The sequence below is a fragment of the Elgaria multicarinata genome, chromosome 7 (genome assembly GCF_023053635.1).
Source record: "Elgaria multicarinata webbii isolate HBS135686 ecotype San Diego chromosome 7, rElgMul1.1.pri, whole genome shotgun sequence".
Classification (NCBI taxonomy): Eukaryota; Metazoa; Chordata; class Lepidosauria; order Squamata; family Anguidae; genus Elgaria; species Elgaria multicarinata.
The window spans coordinates 40072657-40097737 of NC_086177.1; the positions used below are offsets into that span (position 1 = coordinate 40072657).

At 41.2% G+C, this 25081-nt stretch overlaps 3 protein-coding genes across 3 annotated transcripts in view; 1 reads left to right on the forward strand and 2 right to left on the reverse strand.

The window, feature by feature from the left end:
* The first annotated feature begins 4837 nt into the window (after nucleotides 1–4837).
* On the forward strand, nucleotides 4838–16089 carry GMNN (geminin DNA replication inhibitor). The gene is made up of 7 exons (XM_063129788.1): nucleotides 4838–4919; nucleotides 7591–7666; nucleotides 11597–11692; nucleotides 12098–12230; nucleotides 14160–14242; nucleotides 14320–14430; nucleotides 15608–16089. The coding sequence occupies exons 2-7, from the start codon at nucleotides 7613–7615 to the stop codon at nucleotides 15794–15796; spliced, it is 666 nt and encodes a 221-aa protein (XP_062985858.1). The 5' UTR covers nucleotides 4838–4919; nucleotides 7591–7612; the 3' UTR covers nucleotides 15797–16089.
* A 1637-nt stretch (nucleotides 16090–17726) lies between these two features.
* Nucleotides 17727–20102, reverse strand: ARMH2 (armadillo like helical domain containing 2). Its single transcript, XM_063129789.1, has 2 exons — nucleotides 19904–20102; nucleotides 17727–18166 (listed from the first exon to the last, which is right to left on the reverse strand). Exons 1-2 carry the CDS (start codon nucleotides 20100–20102, stop codon nucleotides 17727–17729), a joined length of 639 nt encoding a protein of 212 aa, XP_062985859.1.
* Nucleotides 20103–22610: 2508 nt separating this feature from the next.
* Nucleotides 22611–25081, reverse strand: part of RIPOR2 (RHO family interacting cell polarization regulator 2) — a 90987-nt gene continuing 88516 nt past the window's right edge. The window contains exons 22-23 of the mRNA XM_063130458.1: nucleotides 23994–24084; nucleotides 22611–22733 (exon numbers count right to left, since the gene is read on the reverse strand). Coding sequence (XP_062986528.1) covers nucleotides 22633–22733; nucleotides 23994–24084 — 192 coding nt within the window. The 3' untranslated portion in view covers nucleotides 22611–22632. The remainder of the gene's footprint in view (nucleotides 22734–23993; nucleotides 24085–25081) is intronic.

Genomic DNA, 25081 nt, shown 5'->3' on the forward strand with positions numbered 1-25081 from the left:
ACCACAACCCCAAGATCTCTTTCTTGTAGACATTTTGATGTTTTTATTGTAAGGGACCAACATGGCTGCAAATGTTTTATAAATAGACTAACAGTGCAATCATGTGCATGTCTACTCAGACATATGCCCCACTGAGTTCATTAGGGCATAGGTAAAGTTTACTTTTCTGACCTTTTCATCGCACTCCCCAAAGTCAATTTCTCTCACACCTGTTAGACAAAAATAGGTATGTGGCTTAACAGTCCTTGCCCCATAGAAATTTTGTATGTTTTTTTTTTTGAGTGCTAGTTTGCTGAATCCTCATTCAGCTTCTGCCACAATCATTGACAATGTGCAAATAAGCTTAAACCTGTTGTTGTTGTTGTTTATTCGTTCAGTTGCTTCCGACTCTTTGTGACTTCATGGACCAGCCCACGCCAGAGCTTTCTGTTGGCTGTCGCCACCCCTAGCTCCCCCAAGGTCAAGTCTGTCACCTCCAGAATATCATCTATCCATCTTGCCCTTGGTCGGCCCCTCTTCCTTTTGCCTTCCACTTTCCCTAGCATCAGCCTCTTCTCCAGGGTATCCTGTCTTCTTATTATGTGGCCAAAGTACTTCAGTTTTGCCTTTAATACCATTCCCTCAAGTGAGCAGTCTGGCTTTATTTCCTGGAGTATGGACTGGTTTGATCTTCTTGCAGTCCACGGCACTCTCAGAATTTTCCTCCAACACCACAGTTCAAAAGCATCTATCTTCCTTCGCTCAGCTTTCCTTATGGTCCAGATCTCGCAGCCATAGGTTACTACGGGGAATACCATTGCTTTAACTATGCGGACCTTTGTTGTCAGTGTGGTGTCTCTGCTCTGAACTATTTTATCAAGATTTCTCCTTGCTCTCCTCCCAAGAAGTAAACATCTTCTGATTTCCTGGCTGCAGTCAGCGTCTGCAGTAATCTTTGCACCCAGAAATACAAAGTCTGTCACTGCCTCCACGTTTTCTCCCTCTATTTGCCAGTTATCAATCAAGCTGGTTGCCATAATCTTGGTTTTTTTGAGGTTTAACTGCAACCCAGCTTTTGCACTTTCTTCTTTCACCTTCATCATAAGGCTCCTCAGCTCCTCCTCGCTTTCAGCCATCAAAGTGGTGTCATCTGCATATCTGAGATTGTTAATGTTTCTTCCTGCGATTTTAACTCCAGCCTTGGATTCGTCAAGCCCAGCACGTCGCATGATGTGTTCTGCATACAAGTTGAATAGGTAAGGTGAGAGTATACAGCCCTGCCATACTCCTTTCCCAATCTTAAACCAGTCCGTTGTTCCGTGGTCTGTTCTTACCGTTGCTACTTGTTCGTTATACAGATTCCTCAGGAGGCAGACAAGACGACTTGGTATCCCCATACCACCAAGAACTTGCCACAGTTTGTTATGATCCACACAGTCAAAGGCTTTAGAATAGTCAATAAAACAGAAATAGATGTTTTTCTGGAACTCCCTGGCTTTCTCCATTATCCAGCGGATATTGGCAATTTGGTCTCTAGTTCCTCTGCCTTTTCTAAACCCAGCTTGTACATCTGGCAATTCTCGCTCCATGAATTGCTGGAGTCTACCTTGCAGGATCTTGAGCATTACCTTGCTGGCATGTGAAATAAGTGCCACTGTCCGATAGTTTGAACATTCTTTAGTGTTTCCCTTTTTTGGTATGATTTTTTCCAGTCTGATGGCCATTCTTGTGTTTTCCAAATTTGCTGGCATATGGCATGCATCACCTTGACAGCATCATCTTGCAATATTTTAAACAGTTCAGCTGGGATACCGTCGTCTCCTGCTGCCTTGTTATTAGCAATGCTTCTTAAGGCCCATTCAACCTCACTTTTCAGGATGTCTGGCTCTAACTCACTAACCACACCGTCTGAGCTATCCCCGATATTATTATCCTTCCTATACAGATCTTCCATATATTCTTGCCACCTTTTCTTGACCTCTTCTGTTTCTGTTAGGTCCTTGCCATCTTTGTTTTTGATCATACCCATTTTTGCCTGGAATTTACCTCCAATGTTTCTAATTTTCTGGAAGAGGTCTCTTGTCCTTCCTATTCTATTGTCTTCTTCCACTTCCGCACATTGCTTGTTTAAAAATAATTCCTTAACTCTTCTGGCTAACCTCTGGAATTTTGCATTTAATTGGGCATATCTCCCCCTATCACTGTTGCCTTTTGCTTTCCTTCTTTCTTGGGCTACTTCCAGTGTCTCAGCAGACAGCCATCTTGCCTTCTTGGTTTTCTTTTTCTTTGGGACATTTTTTGTTGCCATCTCTTGGACAATGTTGTAAACTTCTGTCCATATTTCTTCCGGGACCCTATCTACTAACTCTAGTCCCTTAAATCTATTCTTCACTTCCACTGTATATTCATTAGAAATATTAGTGAGCTCATATCTAACTGATATGTGGGTCTTCCCTATTCTCTTTAGTTTGATTCTAAATTGTGCAATAAGAAGTTCATGATCTGAACTACAGTCAGCTCCAGGTCTTGTTTTTACCGTCTGTATAGATGTCCGCCACCTTTGGCTGCAAAGGATGTAGTCAATCTGATTTTGGTGTCGGCCATCTGGTGAAGTCCATGTATAAAGCCGTCTTTTAGGTTGTTGGAAGAGAGTGTTTGTTATGCACAGTGAGTTGTCCTGGCAGAATTCTATCAGCCTATGTCCCGCTTCATTTTGTTCTCCTAGACCATGCTTACCTGTAATTCCAGATGTCATTTGACTACCCACCTTGGCGTTCCAGTCTCCTGTAACGAAAATAACATCTCTTTTTGGTGTATTATCCAGTAAGTGCTGCAGATCCTCATAGAACTGATCTACTTCTACTTCTTCAGCATCTGTGGTTGGGGCATATATTTGGATCACTGTGATGTTAAATGGCTTACCCTGAATTCGAATTGAGATCATTCTATCGTTCTTTGGATTGTATCCAAGCACTGCTTTAGCCACTTTATTATTAATTATGAAGGCTACTCCATTTCTTCTGTGATCCTCTTGTCCACAGTAGTAGATCTGGTGGTGATCTGATGTGAAGTGGCCCATTCCAGTCCATTTCAGTTCACTGACACCCAATATATCTATATTTAATCTTGACATCTCACCAATAACCACATCCAATTTGCCCTGGCTTATTGATCTTACATTCCAGGTTCCTATGGTGTGTTGATCTTTAGAACATCGGATTCGTCGTTCACCACCAGCACCGTCGGCCGCTAGACGTCCTTTCGGCTTTGAGCTAGCTGCGTCATCACATCTGGGGCTAGTTGAACTTATCCTCTGTTCCTCCCCAGTAGTATTTTGACCGTCTTCCGACCTGGGGGTCCCATCTTCCGATGGTATACCGACATATCTCTGGTTGTACTGATCCATTTAGTTTTCACGGCAAGAATACTGGGGTGGGTTGCCATTACCTTCCCCAGGGATCGTGCTTAAACCTATGTACTCAGAAATTAGCCCCATTGAGTTCAAGAGGACTTATTCCTAGGTAAATGTATGGATTGTGGCCTATCTAGACAATAGGCCAGTTTGCACAACTCGGCTGGCTCACCATGACAGGCAACACCTTGAATATGCAACCCCAAGTGGGGGTTGCTGTGCCATGTGAACCTGGCCACCAAGGGCTATTTGAGGGTTAAACAACCCTCAGTTTGTTGTAAGATTATGGAAAGGTTGTTTAGCCTTCAAATAATATTTGGTGTCTGGGTTCACACTCCTGATGAGCCCACCATGTCATGCAAACCAGGTCAATGAGATAATTCTCTCATCTCTTTTTATTTCTCAGTATGTGGCTAAACCAGCATTGTGGGCAAGTGGGCATATATGTTCAAAAATCAAAACAGAGTCCCCTGCTGTATGTTGCGATGATCCCTTTGCTCTGAAAGAATGGAAAATGGGGGGTGCAATGCCACCCCCACACACTTTATTTGCCAGTAGCTCCATATGGGTTACATATGGGTTACATCTGGGTAAGCATGCATCGTGTTGTGCGCTCAAGCACTACTATTTATTTATTTATTTAAGGATTTTTATGCCGCCATTCAGCCAAAAAAGGCTCTCATGGCGGCTTACAAAAGTATTTCTTGACAGTCCCTGCCCACAGGCTTACAATCTAAAAGACATGACACAAAAGGAAGGCAGCTTCTCTTAGATCAACACCTCTTTATCAATAATAACCCACTTCATCAAATGAATGGAGCATTATTACCATTATTATTACCATTATTTATATCCCACCTTTTCCCCAATACTGGGATTCAAAGCATTCCGGAGAGTTCCAGGTTTATACACAGTACATATGGTGGTGTGTGCCTGCATGCACATGCAGTATTAAAAGCAGTAAGATTTACAGTTTCCCCCACCCCCAATCATATGTACCGTATATAAACTTGAAACTCTCTATGACACTCCATGCATCTTAAACCAGTTTAACCCAGAATAAATCTTAACCCAGAATAAATGTGTTAGCCTTTGAGGTGCCACAAGACTCGTTGTTGTTTTTACTGCAACAGACCAACACGGCTTCTCCGTGGAAATCTATCACTGACGGCGCTCTTTCTTGCTTGCTCCAACTCTGCCAATCGCCACCAATCAATGCTTTGCCCTCTGGAGTTTATTGTAGGAAAGGGACTCAACTCACGCGGGGTGGGGGGGAGGACGGGTTGCGGAGCAATCATTGGCTGCCGCTTTCCCGAGCTGAGAATGTGACTGGCTAGAGAACTTTCGGTCGGCGCATGGGTAATGGCGGGGCGCCCGTCTGACGTCACAACACCCGCCCACCGACGCAGCGAGGTATTTATAGCTGCGCGCGAAAGGTTTCCTTGTTCAAGCGAGCGCGCGGGATTTGCGCGTGAGAGGGGCCGTTGGTGGCCCCGTGGAGCGTCGTTCGCAGCGGCTGCTGAGGCAGGTATGAGCTCAAGGCTGGCTTCGTCTCGCTGAGTCTGTGGCGGGAAACGTAGCCTCGTTCAAATGGCGTCTTGCGGCGCTTCCTGACGGGGACTCTCGGCTACCGCGACTGGCTTGAAGCGGTTGGTGCCCGACCAGAGGGTGCGAAGGGCTCGGGCCTTTCTCAGGCGGGGAAAGTTCCCTCCACCTCCTCCTTTAAAAGGTTCGGAAGGGAGAGACGGTGGATCCACGCCACTTAATTTCTACTGAATGACTCATCTCAATGTGTGACCGAACTCGATCGAGAGGCATCTGGTTTGAGGCGATGCGGGAGGGCTCCCCCTCCCTCCAAATGATCGACACGTGTGTTGGGGGTTGAGAGAGCGAGAGTCTCGTGACTTTCCACTGTGAGCATTTGGGGCGGGGGCTTCTTCCTTCCACTTGGAAGGCCTTAATGCTGCTTTCCAAGCGAGCAGGCAAAGACCCCCGGGCTTACTACAATGCTAGTTGTTGCCTTAAAAACTAAAGTTCTGGGTTTACCCTTCAGAATGGTTCTGGGGCCGAGTTCCTGCTTAAAAGAATCTGGAATGACCTTTCCTCTGTGATTCTTCAAGCATCCACAGTCATGTTGTTTTGACTATGATTACAAACCTACTTGCTTACCCCAGCTTTTTCCAATCATTGACTTACTTAAGTGTTGTACTTTTAATGATGTATTTGTAATATGTTGTGAACCACTTTGGATTTTTTAAATGGTTAGTGGCATATAACTATTACAAATAAATGTAGATGTGGCATGAGTGCAGAGGGTCTTACTTCTGAGTACACATTTGTAGGTTACATTGTAAGTCATTTTGAGAGTCTAGTGAGGAGTGTTTGACACCTCAACAAGCCTTTAATTTTGTTTTCAGTTGTAGCCCTCTTAAATCTGAGTGAAACCTGTAGCTACAGGTGTTGAATTGTTTGTGGGCTGCTTCCAGCTATTTGGGGCCAATTATAAGAATAAAGGTATTGACACAAGATGCAACATGACTCTAGCTTACCCTTTTTAAACACATACCTCAGTTCTTCATGTGTTTTGAATGGTGCCTCAGAAACCAAATTGCATTAGTTGCCCTATTTAGACAGTGCCTCTATTATTTGGGGGAGGGGGGGAAGGAAGAAACACACATTTCATTATCCAAACAGCAATCCGGCAGTCAGTATAATTTGTCACGCAAACTGACAGCCATGTGACTGTTCAGACAGCTTAACTAAAGTGATGCTAAGTTATATATAGAAATGAAAACAATGCAAAAGTGAAGTCCTCTTTCATCACTTAAAAGTAACCTTCAGGAGTTCAAATGTGAGCAAAATGTTATGTTGCCTTGATTAAATATGAGCTGAAATCCCGCTGCATTGCTGTCAGATCAGAGTTGCCAGTTCCTCATCCTGCTGTAGAGAAAGAAGTAACATTAATGGCATATATTATTGAAAATTAACCACTTCTTGCCATACTTTATTATGGGGATTGGCAACCATTTGTCCTCCATATGTTTGGGACTATAACTCCCCCAGTTGTAGCCAACGTGACCAGTGGTTGGGGATTATGGGAGTTGTAGTCCAAAACATCTGAAGGGCATTGGGTTTCCTTCCCCTGTTTTACTGTATTTTGGGGTAGTAAAAAGATAGCTGGGTAGCTTGCGCTCTCTGTCCTGGTGCATACTTAGTGTACGGTCTCCACTGTATCCGTATGAAACTAGTAGTGGTAGTTCAGCAGTAAGAATGGCAAAGGAATGAAATTCAGTAACCTGACAATTGCAAGGATGGCCTGATTGTGTCCATAGAGCCTTAGAAACTGTAAAGTGTTAAAGGTTCCGGAATCTCTTCATTTGTAGATCTTATGATCCTTTATGTTGCTCCTGGAAAGATTGGAGGGCATTTGTCTTGGCCAGACATAGGCTAAGACATGGCCTATGACAATATTTGTCACATTCTTTCTAGAGGTATGGATACATTTTGGACATTGCCAAAAGATGTTGTGGTGAAAAAATGGACTTGACTCCACTGTAGTACAGAAAATGGTCATAATGCTCCATTACAGGTGGTACACAAATCAGACCAGCTAAAAACAGCAGTGAGCCTATTTTGCAGCAGTGGATGCAGCACCAATTAGGCAAGTAAGTTTTGCAGTCTGCTACATGTGATAGGAGGACAGGACCGCAGGTTTGGCATAGCACACTTAGGTCAGATTAGTCATACTAACATAAAATGGGATTAAGTTGGCAGAGATCTCTAGCATAAATTCAGCTCATCAGTAAATGTCAGGACAAAATGGGTTCTATTGTATAGATTATCAACTTTGCTATTGATTTTGTGATTGCCAGTCCTCTTAGCCCATGTCTTATGACCAGAAGGCATATGGTGTTAACAGTAAAAGAAATAAAGTTAGGGCAAAAGGAAAATGCTCTCTGGTATTCACAAAAACTGTTCTTGATAAACCGTTACTGGAGGGCCTCAATAATGGCTATCTGTAAGCTCTTCATGCAGCATGCTTTCAAGTCCCTTTGGATTCCGTCCTATAGTGAAAACCTGCTGTCTGTGTTGGGATCATGAAGTTCTAGTGTATGAGCCGAAAGGGACTGTTGAGTTTGTGGCAACACAGGATAACTATTTTCTTTAATGTATCTCTTGCACATTTTATGTCAATGTAGGCTTTGGCTTAAAGGCAGACAGATGAATTCAAGGATGAAGCAGAAAGTGGATGCTGAGAAGCCCCTTGCTACAAAGGTAACAAGTATTAACCGGGCAATTCGAAGTCTCAGCCTTAGCTGAGATGCAATCTCAAATGGCATTATGGTTGTATACTTGCATGTATAGTTATCAGGTTTAATCTTTGCAGAGCTCAAAGATATTAGGCTGGTACTTGATTATTGCTTAGTGAACTTGTAACTTGGAGACCTAAACTTGATTTTAATTCTTGGAACCAAACTGCATGTTACCCAGGAGACACATGATTTGATTTCTTGAGGCTGCTTAGTGAAGTGCTGGTGTCCCCTTCCCCATGAGGCAAACAGCAGTCTGATGAAGGCAATAATCTCAAATGTGGGAAGGAATTGTACTGGGGAAAGGCCTAATATCCACAGCCCCACTGCTATGAGCAAATTAGGAACTCCTCCTTGGCTGCATATCCGAGTTGAGGACATGAGATAAAACCAATGTGAGATTCAATTACAAATATTGCATGTGATCTTGGGAATGAGACTTGAACTAAAGTCTTAGAGGAGTTTCTTGCATTATTGAAAGAACGTCTGATGCATGATGGCAAAAAGAACCTCCTAATAACTTACTGCTTGTTTCTTCTATTATCTAAGTTTGCAGAGGGCATGCCCCAAAATTCACAGAAAAAGAGAATAACTTAGAGGCTGAGATGCCCAAAGTTAGGACTAGAACTTGGGCATAAAGACTTAAGAATACTATATTTTCAGTAGGTTGTCCAGGTGATAGCAAACCACCTTCCTCTACTTTCAAGATCCTTCTCCTGAACAGTTAATTTGTGTACTTTAGAGGTAAGGGAAACTACTTCTAAAGCCAATGGAGTTATTAGCTTCAAGATATAAAATGAAAATGTACTTCATAGTCTGTCATTTTCAAATAGCTATTTGCTACATTATCGCCCCTGTACCTTTTCACCTTTTGTTATTTCCATCTTAGCTGCATATCATATCCATCTTAGCCATTTTTGGGTAAGGTGCTCAAGAGAGAGTGGTGGCATCTCAACTGCAGGTGCTTTTAGATGAAACTGATTATCTAGATACTCTTCAGTTTGGATTTAGGCCTGGTTTTCAGACTGAATCGGCTTCAGTTGCCCTGATGGATGATTTTTGGGAGAGAGACAGGGGGAGTGCGACTGTGTTACTACTTCTTGATCTCTCAACAGCAGGGCTGGATTTAAACTTGTGGCCCTAAGCTGTAACATGAGTGAGGCCCTTCCCTCTTCAACAAATAATATTTTTTTAAAATGCAAAATATGGGCTGTACAATTTAATGGAATTTGATGGTCTAATATAGGTATTAAAAATGCAAGTTATGTGTGCACATTATTTATTTAGGAGTTTGTCAAACACATAACACTATTCTAAAGAGATCTTCATTTTGTATGATGTTTAAGGTTTCCCTGTGGCAATTCTTTCTAACATGAGGCACCTTTTAATGTGAGACCCTAAGCTGTAGCTTGTTCCTCCTGGGCTGGCTTCGTGAGTTGGAGGCGCTGTTCTACAGTCTTTCAACTCCTACCTGCGGGGTTGGTTCCAGAGAATAGCTTTGGGTGACTCACTTCAGCTTCATAGCAGCTGAACTTTGGCGTACCACAGGGCACCATCCTGTCCCCAATGTTATTTAATAGGTATATGACGCTATTGGGAGCGATTATCAGATTTGGGGCAAGGTGTCACCAGTATGCTGATGAAACTGAGCTCTATTTCTCTGTGACATCTGAATCGGGAGAGGCTGGGCACATTCTGAACCAGTGCCTGGATGCAGTTATGGCTTGGATGAGGGCCAATAAAGTGAAGCTGAAGCCTGATAAGACAGGCTTCAGCTTCAGCCCTGTGGGTTAGTGATTCCCATGTCTGGGAGTTGGGGTGTTTGCCTGTTCTGGATGGGGTTGCACTCCCTCTGAAGGAGCAGGTCTGTAGTTTGACAGTGCTCCTGGATCCAGCTTTGTCACTGGCAGCCCAGGTAACCTTGGTGGCCCAGAGCGTCTATTATCAACTTTGGTACGTCAGCTATGCCTGTTTCAGGGTAAGGATAGCTTAGCCACGGTCAGTCAGCCACTGGTAACCTCACGATTAGATTACTGTAATGAGCTCTATGTGGGACTACCCATATGTCTGGTTCAGAAGCTGCAGCTAATCACAGGGACACCTAGCTCTGCTCATGTAAAGACTGTTAAAAGAACTGCACTGGCTGCTGCCTGTTAGCTGCTGAGCCGTATACAAGGTTATGTTATTATCCTATAAAACCTTAAATGCAGGCGTTCCCTGGACTGTAATTTATCTGATTTTATATTGCATTCTTAAACTTTTAATGTTTTGAATTTATTGTATGCTTATTGTACTTTGTTTTTAATTGTGTACCACTCGGACAGTTTCGGCTATTGGGCAGTATAAAAATGTAATGAAAAAATAAATATTTCAGCTTAAAGGGCTAGGAAAAGCAAATGGGGTAGTGTGGAGATAGCGGAAGGGGCAAGCATAGTTTGCTCCCTATTTGCAGATCTTGGCTGGGCTTAGTAGTTAGCAAAAAAAAAAAAAAAAAGTTCACCAGTAACCCCTTTTCTCCTCACCAAGAATGGGAGAGGATGGGTCTCATCTCCGGCATTAAGCTTAGCTCTGGAGGCCTGTGGAGCATCTTTGAAGGTTCTGTGCAACAGTGGGTGTATAACCCTGCCCTTCTCCCAGCTCTGAGCTTTCCCTGTTACATCCAGCTTCAAAGGTGCTTGGAGTGTCTTTGGGCCCAAGATGACTGCAGTGGCTTGTTGTCCCATTGTGCTCAGGTTGACATTTGCCAAATGAGGAGGGGTACGCACCATGGTGACCATGGCAAGTGATTTTGTGGACTCCTGCCAGAGAGCAATGCTACTCATTCTGGAAGAATAAAGTCAATTGAAGAGGGAATCTAAATTGAATAGAGATAAAAAGGGGTGAGAGGCCAACATCTTTCCTAGCCATCTAGTCTTGGCCCTGCTACTCCCTTCCCACAAAGCATCAAGGTTCTCACTGTTAAATTTGTACTTGCTGTCTGGTTTTGAGCTTCAGTGAGTGCTATTCGGTTAAGCATAAAATATTAAAAGTAATAGGTTAATCCAAGCAAGTGATAGCCCATGAATATTTCTGACAGCTTCAGCAGTAAGCATAAACCGAAGTGCAATGCTGGTTCCCACAGTAGCTGGCACTTGTCCTCTAGTTCAACAGTAATTTAATTGGCGGCAGAAACTTTACCGTGGGAAAGGTGAGCTCTTGTCATGTGAAGTACAGTGTGAATCGCTAGCTTTCTCACGCTAGTATGACATTATGTTCCTGTTATCCCTGTTTGATTATCTACCATTGTTTGCTATCTCATGGTGGTAGTGTAACTTTTTAAAAAGGAACTAATGCAGGAAATAGGTATTTACAAATGACAAGGAAGGTGATAGACGTTCTGTTACCCCAAAACAATACCCTGGCTGGATCAGTATGTTATGTCCCAAGCATAGCAACTAGATACCTGCCACAAATCAAAGGAAATGTGCGCCATGTGAAGTATTTTACTTCTGTCCATTTAAATATGTGTCTCTCTCATGGGTGCTTTCAATAGTCTTTATTATTGGTGAAATTTCATTAAGCAGAGCTACCCTAAACTTAATCTCCACGTTAGGTATAGTGAAAATGCAAAGGTTGATGACACAAGATTTTAAGTTTAAACTACCAAATCCCATGGGATCTATGGCTTCTGCTGGTGTTGAGTTCTGATGTCTGTCACAAGAGAACAGGGCTAGGAATATCATTGGTCTGACCTGTGTGGCTATTCTTATTCATGCAATTTTAGCAGTACTGATAAAGCATTATAACTTCAAGTTATCATAATATACAGGCTGAAGTATACATTAGCTCTTAAAATGTTTATGCAGGTTACCTTTAAAATGTGAATGGACTCCCTAAATGTATTCTTTCCAAACAGGCTTCTACAAGTAATGCAAACTGTACATCACAGAGGCAGACCCTTAAGATGATACAGCCGTCTATTACAGGTTGTCTTGTTGGCAGGGCAAATGAGGTATGTACAGCTGCTGGAACACAATCCCATGCTGCCTTGGAAATTCTGAGAATTGTTGGACTGTTTTCTGTCTAAACATGCATAGGATTTCACCCTTAACAGCTTCCAAACAATTTTACTAAGTGTGGAGTGATACTTCATTTGCAGTTTGCCTGTTAATTATACTGTTAAATATGTAATTACATTGCTAGTTTGTGCGTGTGTAGACTTACAGTAAGTAGACCACTGAGTTTGAATGTTAATTGAGAGTGCATCCTGAAGACTGATTTTCAGTCATTTGAGCTCATAATGCTGTTATAGGATGAAAACTAGCCTCTCAGTTGTAAGTTTTTCTGAATACAAAGGAAGATTGGTTTGTCAAGCAATGTCTGCTTCATACTTTTCAACTATTAAAACTTATAACAGGCCAAATCATCAATCAAGAGGAAAGTTTGGAGTGATCATCTTACCTCAAAGTCTTCCAAATCTGAAGCTTCTGTTGAAACAGAACATAGAAATGCAAGAGGAGTTGTCCAAACTTCTGATCTTACAGCAAAAGGTATGTTGCCTTTTAATTGGATTGGGAGCGGGTTTTTTTAAAAGAACATCCAAGTACTGAACTTGGAGATAGATGTAAACATCAAATGATACTTTGGTGAATCATAAGATGAGCACTGCCCAAAAACCTATGTAGTCAATTTCCCTCAGTAGCCAATGAGATGTATCTGGAAAGCACCAACAGCACTTTTCCTGCAGTGGTTTCCCCAGCAATTGGTGTTTAGAGGCATGCTACTTCTGAACCTAGAAGTTAGCATATAGCTGTCATGGCTACAAGCCATTGATGGTTTTATCCTGTAGAATTTGTCTGTTTCACTATTATCAGTATGCTAACACATAATCTGGAAAATAATTGAGATCCATGAGAAATCAGGGCAAATGTGGTGAAAATGGAGGGAAAGGCCCCCTGCTTCCATTCCTCTCCTTCATTGCTTTCTCTATTTTCCATTTTTTTTATCAGTGATTCACTGAGAATGGGTAAAAAGAGGGAAGGAGACTCTCCTTCCAGCTTGCTTCCCTGGACTATCTGGTCAGATTACTTCTGTGTGCATGTGAATGGGCAACAAAATGGTAAATGAAGTTCTGTATAAGTCAGATAAAGCCAAACACACTGGGGCAAAACCTAGCATATGCTGCTGCCATGAACAGACAGACTTGGTTGTGGTAGGTAAGTCAGTGGGAACATCTCCTGGTTGTGGCAGCCATAAATATGCCATTTATAGTTTCTTTGGTGACTTTGTGATAGCATTGATTGAAACACCAGTCCTGTAAAGGCTGTTCTAAGGGCTTGTATATTGGAGCACAAGTAAATTTCAAACTGGTGAACATCTTTAAAATGTAAATCCAAGTGTATTTCTCAGGGGTGGGCAATGTCAAGGTTAATAGCAGTCCCACTGCACATTCATATTCTCATTGTAAGCTTACATTGCCTTCCTAGTGCTTCTAGTCTTGTCAATTCATAGCTCTTCCCACTTTCAGAGATAAATCTGCATCTGCTGAAAATGGATGCTAATAGAGAAAAAGAATCCTACTGGATCAGGTCTATCTAGTCCAGCATCTTGCTTCCTACACTGGCTAGCCAAGACCTCGCAGCCCTTCTACAATTTGCACTGAGCAAATTGTATTCTGTGCCATGCTGCCTCTGAAGATTAGTAATTAGTATTACAAATATTTGTGTCTTTGCATGTCTCTAAATTAAAACCATTTGAATATTGTGATAGTAATGGAAGGGCAGGATATACCTTTTAATATAAAATGTGGGATGTGACTTGAGTCAAAACCCCTGTTTGATTAGCAGATATCTACCAGAATATGTCAAGATTGTGCTGGAGGGGATGCAAGGAACGAGGATCCACCAAGCATATGTGGTGGTCTTGCGTAAAAGTGGCAAAGCTTTGGACTGCAGTCTTTGGGGAAATTGATAAGTTAGTTGGACAGCAATTGGAGAGAACACCGGAGTTGGCACTTCTAGGACTGTTTCTAGGAAATAATAGAAGTCGCTTCTTCAAGCCATTAGCTGGATTTATGTTGGTGGCAGCTAGACAGTTCATTGCTCAATTTTGGAAGGACCTAAGTTTTATTGGATGTTTTGTGGACTCGGGTTTGGAAGATTGCCATAACAGCAAATTTAACATAAGTTACAACTGGCAAAAGAAAGTAGAAACAATGCATTTTCTGTAGATTGGTATCAATGTATTGTGAATGTTGATAGCACTCAATTTCATAACTCTCTGCCTGTAGCGTACTGGATTGTCTGGTTCAAGTGAACAAATTATTCTGTAGTTTTCTGCCTTGATTTTTTAAAGTTATTGATATGTTTGTCTTATCACATGTAGAGAGTGGGTGGGGGTAAGAAAGAATATTCCTAAATAAAAAATAAATATAAAAATCACTTGTTGGATACAGTATCAATTCTTACATTTCTTTGTAGGCAATCCTTCATCCCGATATTGGAAGGAACTGGCTGAGGAGAGGAGAAAAGCTCTGTATGAGGTGTTGCAAGAAAATGAAAAGGTACTTTAAGTAGTTTAGGCAGACGAACAGTTGCCTTTGAATGCTGGCACTGCTTAAAATCTGTCTGCTTTTTTCAGCTGCATAAAGAAATCGAGTTGAAAGATGGTGAAATTGCTCATCTGAAAGAAGAGAATGAAGAGCTTGTGGAGCTAGCTGGCCATGTACAATACATGGCAAACATGATAGAGGTAAACAAATTACATTGATAAAATATTTTTTAAGCGTCTAATCTTGCACAAGTGATACTTTTTGCACTTGGGATTAAAGCTTAACTGAGTGGAGGAACAAATACTTTTGCGTTCCCTGCTGACAAGCCCAGACAGAATACATTTGGTTGTGCAGCTGGATAATGAGGGAAAGACCCAGTCCTATGCATCCTGGTATTGATCTTTTTAACGAAGTCTGAGGACTGGGCAGGTTGATGCATGCCGGAAGAAGGATTCCTGGTCTCTGTTGTCCTTGTATAGAAGAAGGGTGAAAAACATTGGCAAGAAAAGGATTTGGCTCATTCACAAACTGCTGCATTGGGAAAATGATGAGAGCAGGTTAACTGAACGCCAGTTGGTGGCTTCCTCACCTTAGAAGTGAAGGGACATTTATAAGCATAATGCCACAGAGTAGCATCTAAAGTAGCAAGTTGCTCAGTCAAGTTTTCAACGCATTTTGCCAGCATCATACTTCCGTGTAAGGGAGAATATAACTTCAGTCAGGCATTAATTCCTATTGAAAACAAAATATTAAATGTAAATTTTATTGTGTTCTACTTGACTTTTCATTTTAATACCAGTGCCAGTTTATATGTTAAATGTTTTATATTTCAGCCTGTAAACCTTGACTTGTATTCAGAAAATTGTCCTGTAGAGAGCATGCCTAAAATCCCCTGATTTGGAGTCCAAGTGCTGTGACATTTCCAGCCTGGCTTCAAACCTCTGTTCGAAGTAGACCATAGGAGAAGTAAACATCACCTATATAGTGCTACTGATCACACCCACAAACTTTTGCATTATCTGTGGTCTTAACTTGAATAATCAAGAACAAAATATTATACAAACTGACTACTAGAGGTGGTGTAGGATACTGCTAAGCTTTGAATTTGCAAGTTCCTCATCCAGAACTTGCCTCTGCATTGTCACCCCCACCAGACATTCAATATGCTCACAGTGCTGTCTTAGATGGTGGTAAAGACTACTAAGGGAATATATTAAATGCTTTTGAGACACTTGCATAAAGCAATGCAATTCTGTTGAGCTGAGATAAAATAGTATTGTTTAAGATGAGTTACTACAATATAAAGTAATAATAAGCGATGAAAGCTAAATCCTATCACTGTTCTGACAGTATCACTACTTCCTTATACCTCTCTAGCGACTAACCGGACAGGCACCTGAAAGCCTAGAGATGCTAAAAAACTTGGACCTGGAGGAAATGGCATATGGAGAAAGTGATTCTACAGAGAACTATTTAGATGGCGAATCTGAAGGGGAATATTTACAGCTCTCAAGTAATTCTACAGAAAATGTTGCAGATCTTACAAATGCAGCTAGTTGTTTGTGAACATATTAGGCATATAAAGGGGAAGTGAACTGCCAGGAATCCTATTTTGGAACAGGGAAAGAATGGAATCCTCTGAACTGAAGGTGCACTTAAGATTTGAGGGCTGGTTTTGGCTAATGTGTAGCAGTGCAAGTAACTATCTTGTCTGAAATTTTAGACTGCATTTGGTCATTCCATTAAATGGAAATACTATGTATTTCAGTTTGTAAATAGTTTTTATTCATGTGGTATGAGATATATGTAACTGCCAAATAAACTTACCTGCACAATTGAGGCATGGTTTTCAAATATTACATTCTAGAATTGGGTTTCTTGATTCAGCCTCTGCCAGTGAATGGGAAAGCTGGTCAGTCAAATCTTAAATGGACAGACTTGATAGCAAACCATTCGCCTTTCAGTGCTTATCCAGGTGAAGGAAAATCCATGAGGACGCTGTCCTTGAGAAATAAGCATGTGTAGCTGAGATCATAGTCACCTTCAGATGCAACTATGGTTCAAAACCCCTATTCCAAAATTGTCCTGAATCGCTAGTAAGACTAGCAGCAAACCTTCATGTAGCTATGTGAAAAATGCAGTCAATGTAGGCCTGAAATGAATTCTGTTTAAACTAATGGGGTTGACTTCCACGTAACAGGTAGGCTCTCTACAAACAACTGGAGGAAATCGCAGGACAATTTTACCGTGTGGTTTTAAGGTGGCAGTTCTGATGGATACATTAATAGGGTATTGGGGTGTTTCCAATTCACTATGTCAGAGCTCACAGTAGAAGGTAACAATAGCAGGCATTTAACTAGGTAAACTTCTATCAGGAAGTTCTGTGTTTGAACATTGAAGTGTTTGCTGTGATTTGACCAGTGGGGAGAACAAGAAACTTCATGCGCAAATAGCAATAGACATAACAAGTTTGCCATTGATTTGTGCAAGAAAGAAAATCAGCAATTGGAGCAGATTATAGGGCAGCACACTGGCTGAATGTGGAGAGGTGAGAAGGGAGAGTGGATATTCACTAGCGTGTCGCTGGATGCAACTCTGACATGTGTAGTCCACTTCAAAGTAACAAAATTCCTACACAGATGTATCTTTCTATGTAGGAATTGGCACAAATAGATTGCCATGTCTGACAACTGTATATACAGTAAGCCCTTAAATGTTACATCTGTGGGGAATGAGTTTCCAGTGTGCATAAAAGCATCAGAAGACCTGCATGTGTACAATTGTCAGATGTATTAATCACAGGGATTTTGCATTTCTATATGAAAATGGCTCTGGAGGACATTAGAAGTGGTTGGCCCTTGGAAGATTCTGAAGAGTTATTTGTGGCTTAGGATGTATTAAAAAACCAAAACGTTACAGATGTTCTCCCTTAATGTTTCCATTCTAATTTATATTCCTTAAGACTCTTCTGTGAGTACATCTAAATCATCCTGAATGAAACAAAAGTGGCCTTGAATCTAAGCTGAATGATGTTGATCATGAACATAGAGTAGAAATCTACTTTCTTATTGCACAGAACATAAGACTTTTCTCCACTCTGACAAGAAAAAAAAATGGTTTTCTTTTCAATATTTAAAAATTTTTATTATATCTTCTTCCTTGGGCCCTTCAGTAGTCTTCTGTCAAGTGTATTCCTGCTTAATTTTAGCAGTCCTGTTATATCAGGCATTACCAGACTACTGGAGACAAGTTTTGAAGGCGACTGAGACGAAACAATTTCAGGAATAGTCTCAAAGCAAAATTTGATAACAAGTATGTTTGATAATGCATGGTGATGTTGTTACATTAAATTACAAGTAAGAGTTTGGTGTTTACACTCCCCAAAAAGTCCTTATTCTCCCCATCTCAAACTTCTGAGAAGGGAAATTTGTAATATTGTGGTACATATACAATATTTCAGCACCTTAATGTGCATTTCCGGATATTTTCTCTGGGTCTACTTGTTTGGTTGCATTCTTTGATATCCTATAAGCACAGACATTAATGTGGCATAGTTTTGTGGCCAGCCAAACCATTCCATATTAGATAGGGATTCCAACCTTTTCTGTAGCATTTGGCCACCCACCTCATGAAATAACTTAATATAGGGGATGTTGTTACAGCAGACAATAGTCATAAGATAACAAACCCAGAACTTCACAATGATTAAATCTGGATCAGCTTCTGGGGAGTCTTCATCTTCATCCAGGTAGGAAATGAGAATTTCAGTTAGGTGGCTTTCTTTGGCTTTGTTTTGGTTTGCATAGTTGATGTAACATACACCACATAAACCTTTTAACATAGCGATCCTTACTTTCCCAGATGTGTCTGGCATGATCAGAATATCAATCATGTCCTGAATATATTGTGAGGCGAGCTCAGCAGCAGTGATACCACCTGTAAAGGAAGAAATTGTTCTTAACTTGTGATACAGTTTACCAATAGCTAGCAAATTTGAAGTAGAGGGCTGGGGTAACTTTTTCAACTTGAAGGCTAAATTCCATTACTGAGACACCTTCGTGGGCTCCTTTCCTCTGGTAGATGGGGCCAAAGGGAAATGGGGGGGGGGGGAGGCCAAAATACAACCCCTCCCCAGCCTATTATAGCTTGAAGCTCTTATTGGCAGTAACTAAGCCTTAGAAACATTTCAGCCTTTTAGAATGGGGAAAAACTACACAAAACTTGGGAAACCATCAACCAATCTGTGCTTGGGGCAAAAGGGGGTGGGCCATCTAGGGAGGGAGGGATTTGGTCCCCTGCTTAAGGTTGTCCCCACTGCATTATATTACATTGGAATATTCCACTATGTTTGTACTAGAAGCCTATTGATTTTTTTTAATGGCTTTCTTAACTTTCATCTTAAGAACGTTGTCTTTGTTTGGAACCATCTGTCATATGGTTCTTTCCTTGTCTGTGTATTGCATTTTTCTGTACTTACTGCTACCACCTACAACTCTCTCACACCTGTTGCATTATGTAAAAAATTCACAAAATGTGCAATCTAATACACTACCCAGTCATAGAAAAGGTAAGCCACTGGGCTAGAAGCTGAGACAGTAGGTTGCCTTTCCATTTGTATCACAGGATCTTGTTCAAGTAGTTTAATCACTGAACATCACTCAGTTATCTGAAACTATATCCAGAGAAGCAAGAGTGGAGTTCTGCTTGTGGAGGAAGAGCTTTCTGGGCCCTTTCTCCTCACTTCAGTCCCTGAAAAGTCCCTCTTGACAGTCAAGTGATCTCAATGATGATGAGAATAATATATTTCTTACCTGCCTCTCCCTCTGGATCAAGGCGAGGCACAATATTAAACACAATAGAATACATAAAACTAGTTAAAAGAGCATATAAAACCAATACAATATTAATATAACTATCATAACATCTTAAAATACTTAGGTTTAAAATTCATCTGGGAATAATAATGATGATGGGATGTGGTGCAAGGGAGGAACTGATCTGCATGTGTTAGAGAATTGGAGAAAAATGGGTTTCTTTCATAAGCAGGAATATTTTTTCTGCTTATGCAAGTCACCCTTGGATCCAATGGGAGCAATATGACCATTAAGATCTGAAATGTGCTCCAAGTTGTTCTGTTATAGTTTGGTTTACTATTTCATTCTGGAAGTCTGTTGTTTTCAGATGACAAAGTGCACATTTCCATGTAGGTGAGTGCATTCTTCTAAAATGGCGAGAGCCTAATCTTCAAAACTGGGGCAAGATATGAACTAGCCCAGCAATATATATCTGATGTAGGGGGGAAATGGGACACCCAGTGCAACTTCACATAGAACTGGGAGAAAGCTGCCTTTTCTGCACGAGAACTGATCTGTTGTGTAATTTTACATGATCCAGGCAACTACAGAGTCTGACTCTGCTTGTGTGACTAGGGTGCTAGGCTACCACTAGGCAAATGGGATCCAGTGTCCTGAAACGGGCCTTATTAAGATACAGTTAAAGCAAGGTGCTCAGTTGTGTTAGTACAGATGTTAGGTAAGATGATGACATTTAGGCCTTAAAACACTTTGCATTTAAGCAGATGTGGTGAAGCAGGAACTACCTGAATTCATCACAAATCTGTCACAAACCTAGTTGGTGCCTCTTGTGTTTCAGCGTGTCTTTGTGATTGCATACCTGTGTAAGCTAGCAGTCCAATATATAGTGCAGCTATAGCTCTCTCCTCCAAGGGCAGCTCTGCATTTCTCAGCGCAAGGCCATAGGTTTTGATTTTGTGGTTGTGGAAGATGGGGTCTAATAGCTTGATTGGTGGTTCCCTTGTGTGCATGAAAGTCTTATCATACCAGTTTTGTAACTTGTCTAATGAACTTCCCATGTTGCTTGAAGAAGAATATCTTGTGTTTCTTTATAAAGCTGTATTCCCCTAGGTCAGAGAGGGGACTGTTGGAAAGCTAAGGGATTGATTTGCAGTTTGCTCATACGGCTGGCTGGTAACTGACATAACTCACTCAAAATGCACAAAGCCCGTAGCTAGGCAATGGATGAAGTAAATAGAATGGAAAATGGAAGCAGCATCAGCGCTTGTTGATGTCATAAGTAGATTCATACCTATGGAATCCAAACTCATGGTAGGTTAAACATTTATAGTTCTACTTTTCTTTTTAAGTGAGATTAATCCTTCTCTGTTGGCTCTAACTTATGGGAAGACAGAGAAGCTTGTTTCCTCTACAACCACCCATGATCAATAGTTTCTCCGTCATTCTATCTCACCTTTTTAACACAGATCTATCTTCACCTATAAAGTAAATTCAAACATCCCCACCTTCAACCTGCCCAGAGAGCCCTGGCTGTTGGGCAGTTTAGATATGTAATAAATAAATGCCTCCCAACTAAACTGCAAAAGAGAGTTTCCTTCTTCCGATCTGAAGATCCTTTTGAGACTACCTTTGGCAATGAACTGCTGCAGGCAGCCATTCAGTTGATCTGTGGATCTTGCCAGTAGCTTTAAAAAACCCAGCCCAGGAGACAGCATTGCTGCTTCCTTCCTGGTGCTGAAATAGCTTCTTTGCTCTTCTCTCCTGACCATAGACAAAAAGTGTTTGAGTACCAGTATGGGGGATACCAGAGCACATGGTCATTGAATGGCTCCTGTTCATTTCTCTATAACTAGCAAGTGATATTGATGAAAACGAAAAGTTTTTCAAAGGAAGGTTGAGGTTTAGCCCACAGTGGTGCGGAGGGAAGGCACCGGATCAAGGCTATAAGGGAGGGATGGGAGCCCCTCATCCCTGGCCACTGGCCATGATGGCTGGGGCTGATCCAAGTCCAACTACATTGACAGGGGTGTTGATTCCCCAGCCCTGCTTTAAGGCCTCACAGCAGTGCAAGAATCAAACACCTGCTACGCTAATGTTATTTAGTAATTCAAAAATAATCTTTATTATAACTTAAAGGTAGCAGTAAATATGAGAAGTACAAATACCACAAAACTAGAAGGCAAATATAAGCCAAAAGTCAGTACAAAAGACGACCATGAAAGACTGCGGGCTCGTGGGAGCAATGTGCTGTAAAAACCAAAGCATAATTATTTCACATGGCATAAGAGACTTCCCCCCCCCCCCTTCAGTAAACCTTTTGGAGAGACTGTACAAATGTAGCTTTTGATCAGATCATATTTATATATAATTTATAAATATACAGATATATACAGTGTTGCAACATTCACAATCAAAATGCTTGCCAAAGCATTTGCAAAAAGAAAAAAGGGAGGCTTCTATTACACAAAACCTTCAAAATCTGCATGTGCCAAATGATGGCTAATGCATTCCTACCTGCAAGCACCCCCCATCTCTACCTGAAGCCCAAGAGTTGTAGAAGATCCAGCTGTTGTAAAACTATCACCCTGTAGGAACAGTAAAAAGGGCTTTAATGAAACATGTTCAGGCTGCAGTCCTGCTCATACTTACTTGGGAGTAAGGCTCTTTGAATTTAAGGGGATTTATTTCTCTGTAAGCCTGCACTGTCTGTCAGCCAAATCATTGTATATAGTATGAAGGAGAGGTGTTTGCTAATACCCTGATTTTAAACAGTCCTAAAGACCTTTATAACAAATTAAGTACAAGTTATTGTATATAAATGCACAAACTTTTTAAAACTTTGTGGGAGGAAGCTGGATCCTGTGCTTTCACATAATAAAAGTAACTTGCATCCATTTGCTCTTTCCGGAGAAAGGAGTATGCTTAACCTTCCACTTATTTTATACAATCCATACAACTGCTCAAAAATAATAATAAAAACAACAACCTTGGATTAATGAGAGTTCATTACTGGAGGGCAGGAAAAAGCAAGAATGGAAATCTGGAATGAGTCAAAGAACTGACACCTCCCCTGCGGTTTAAATCCTGCTGTTTCCGGAGGCAGGCCATCATTTGAGGGCTGTTCATGCTAAATGTGCTTACTAATCATTAAACCTAGCAGGGAAATACTTGAAGGCAGCAGAGGCTCAGCACAGGAAGGAGTTAGAACTGCTTTGAAATGTCTAGGGGAGCATCACATGTTTCAAATTGACACAATAATGCCCACAAAACAAGCACCAACTTCTGCTGGAAATACCTCAATGATGATTTCAAAACCTCTTCATGTTTGCTGAGGCTGAGTTACAGCAACCACATAGATTCACTCAAAAGCAAAATAATCACAACCTTTGACAAACAGCTGTTTCATGACAAGCTACAAAGCTATGGAGAAAAGCCAATAGCGTCCTACAAATAAGATCCTCCATATTCTTTCTTCTTTGAATGTCAGTGAGTGGCTAAGTTTCAAAGCATTCTTCAGAAGAGTGGCTTTTGTTTTTGCAGTTCAGCTACAGCACCATCATGTTTCAGCTGACCAGCAGATAAAAATATTTAAAAGGCTGTGGCCACTTCAGTTGCACGTCGTCCGCCAACTTTAACAAATTCTCGGGGGAATTTATCTAGTTGCTCATATGCCAGACGTCCGTCTTCTCCTGAGCACACAAACACACAAAAAGGGAAGCAGAATACATAAGCCTATGCGGCAGGGTCTTGCTATTTACTGTTTTACTCTGTACAGCACCATGTACATTGATGGTGCTATATAAATAAATAATAATAATAATAATAATAATAATAATAATAATAATAATAATAATAATGTGTCTGTGGATCTCAACTGAGGCAGATGACCTTTATGGAGACCTAGATGGTTAAGAGCGCTTCTCTGCTACTCCCCTCAAGCTTATCCTTTTGAACAGTGGCAGTCTGTGTCTATTACAAAAAAAGAATTTTATTTCTAAAAAGGGGCTCAAAGCTGCATGGAAACCATGTCCTCTAACGTAAAAGGCTTATCTTCAATTCCACCCTTCAATGGGATCATTATAGTCACTCCAAGTGTTGAGGGAAGGTATCGTAGTTCACAGGTTCAAGAATTGAACCCTGGCATTCAGATATGTTCCTGGAGCCGAGCTGGTATCAGCCTAGATATGGATAGGGAATAAACTGTGCCTTCTGTTTTAGTCATGGGCTGAGCCATGTCCTAGCTGAGAGCAGAGGAAACCTGTGAAGCCAGAAGGCTTTTTCCACTGCATTTCCTGGAATGAGAGAATCCTCCTTTTGTGGGAGCTCCAGTATTACCTGGAGGATGCCTTGAAAGAAAAAGTATCTAATACACACTTGGAGTACCTGGAGAAAGACCTCCTGCCCAGAATCATTAACCTTTCTTTTAAGAGGCAATGAACACATTTCTCTCTCGCCTGTACTCATCTCTCTCTGTACCTTCCCACAGCTCTTTCTCTTTCCTTCCCAGAGGAAAATCACACACACACCTCACCACACAATTAGTTGTTGTTGTTTTTTGGGGGGGGGGTAAGCTTCCATTGCCACTTTGTCAGAAGCTGTGTGATCCCATGTGTGCAGTGCTTGGCAGTATGTACTTTGCACGTGGATATGCAAGCATATACAATACTTTCCATAAATTCTGGTAACTCGCTATGACAATGTGTCAGTGAAAGTGAAGCCAGAGGGTTCCTATGACGTCTTAGCGTGTTACTTGACATAGCATACGCCGTCCTCATTCAAACCTAGGGTGTTACTTCTGAAATGTTACAAAAGTAGGAATGCCACCTCATTTCCATTCTTTGTCGCTTTTCTATCATCTTCACCCTTCTCCTTTTTGCCCCAGAAGATAGCTTTTCCTCTGTAGTAATAAAATAACTTTTATAGGGACAACATAAAGATCCTCAACCTACCAAGTGAGAGCAGGGTTTCAGAGGCTACTTTCCTGATATCTTCATTGTCAGACTGGCAAAGTGTCACCAGCATTTTAATACTTTCAGTTGCCTGTACCAAAAAAAAAAAAAAAAAAAAGATATTTTTCCAACCTTATTCCAAAATTCCTATTATAGCCACTTATTCTCACCTCTCTGTCCAATTCTTCACACTTGTATGAAATTTTACAAATTTTATGAGCTCATTTGGGTCTATTGTCCAAATCCAGATGATAGTATCCAACGCTAATGACATGTAAATCTACAGTTGCACGACGTAACTAGTACTTGCTAGGGCAATGAGAAAAAGTGGCGATCTGCTGTTGAAAACGAGGTGGCAAATCACTGCTTTTTCCCATTGCCCTAGCAAGAAATAGTTGCGTTGTGCACATGTTGGTTTAGACGAGTGTTGGGGCATGGTCAGATACTACCCAGAATCCCATATGCAGTGCAACGTGCCTACAGAGCTATGGCTGTAGCTCTCAATGGAGGCAGCAGAGCCAAATGCAAAAAGACTGTGTAGACAGATCTGCACCCTCCATAGCTCCTGCCTTCTGGGTCTCTGCTGATATAGTTCTGATGTTATCTTTAATACTTGTTTAATAAGTTTTGTTCACTTGTGCTTCACTATGCATCCAGAATATTATGAATAGACACACTCTTTATGACATCATAGTTCACAATGTTTACTGCTATTAAACTGTTACTGTGCAAGAAGAATCACATTGGGCCACCTTTGCTATAAAGTAGGAGGTTATTAATAAAGTTTTGGAAGATAGTTAATTCCAGCCTACAATAGCATTTTGCAGTTACTTTAAGCATACACAGGTCAGTTTCTATGTGCAAATTTAATGTTATTTTTATGTCCTGGTTTTAATTCTGTCTTCCTTGGGATCTGGGAAGGACTAGGTAACCTTTTTGGGGCCGTGGGCACATTTGGCCCTTTGAGAAACTGGCCTGGGCATCACCAGGTTGCAGATGAAATTATCGTCCTGCAGCTACCTGGCATCTTCAAGGGAAATAAAGATGGGCACAGGTACACGCCCTAACTTTTTTTTGCAGCAATCCCA

Coding starts and splice junctions, on each gene's coding strand:
- GMNN (XM_063129788.1), top strand. CDS start 7,613: ATGAATTCAAGGATGAAGCAGAAAGTGGATGCTGAGAAGCCCCTTGCT. Junction 7,667..11,596: donor AGAAGCCCCTTGCTACAAAG/GTAACAAGTATT, acceptor CTTTCCAAACAG/GCTTCTACAAGTAATGCAAA. Junction 14,431..15,607: donor ACATGGCAAACATGATAGAG/GTAAACAAATTA, acceptor ATACCTCTCTAG/CGACTAACCGGACAGGCACC.
- ARMH2 (XM_063129789.1), bottom strand. CDS start 20,102: ATGGGAAGTTCATTAGACAAGTTACAAAACTGGTATGATAAGACTTTC. Junction 18,167..19,903: donor TGGACTGCTAGCTTACACAG/GTATGCAATCAC, acceptor CTTCCTTTACAG/GTGGTATCACTGCTGCTGAG.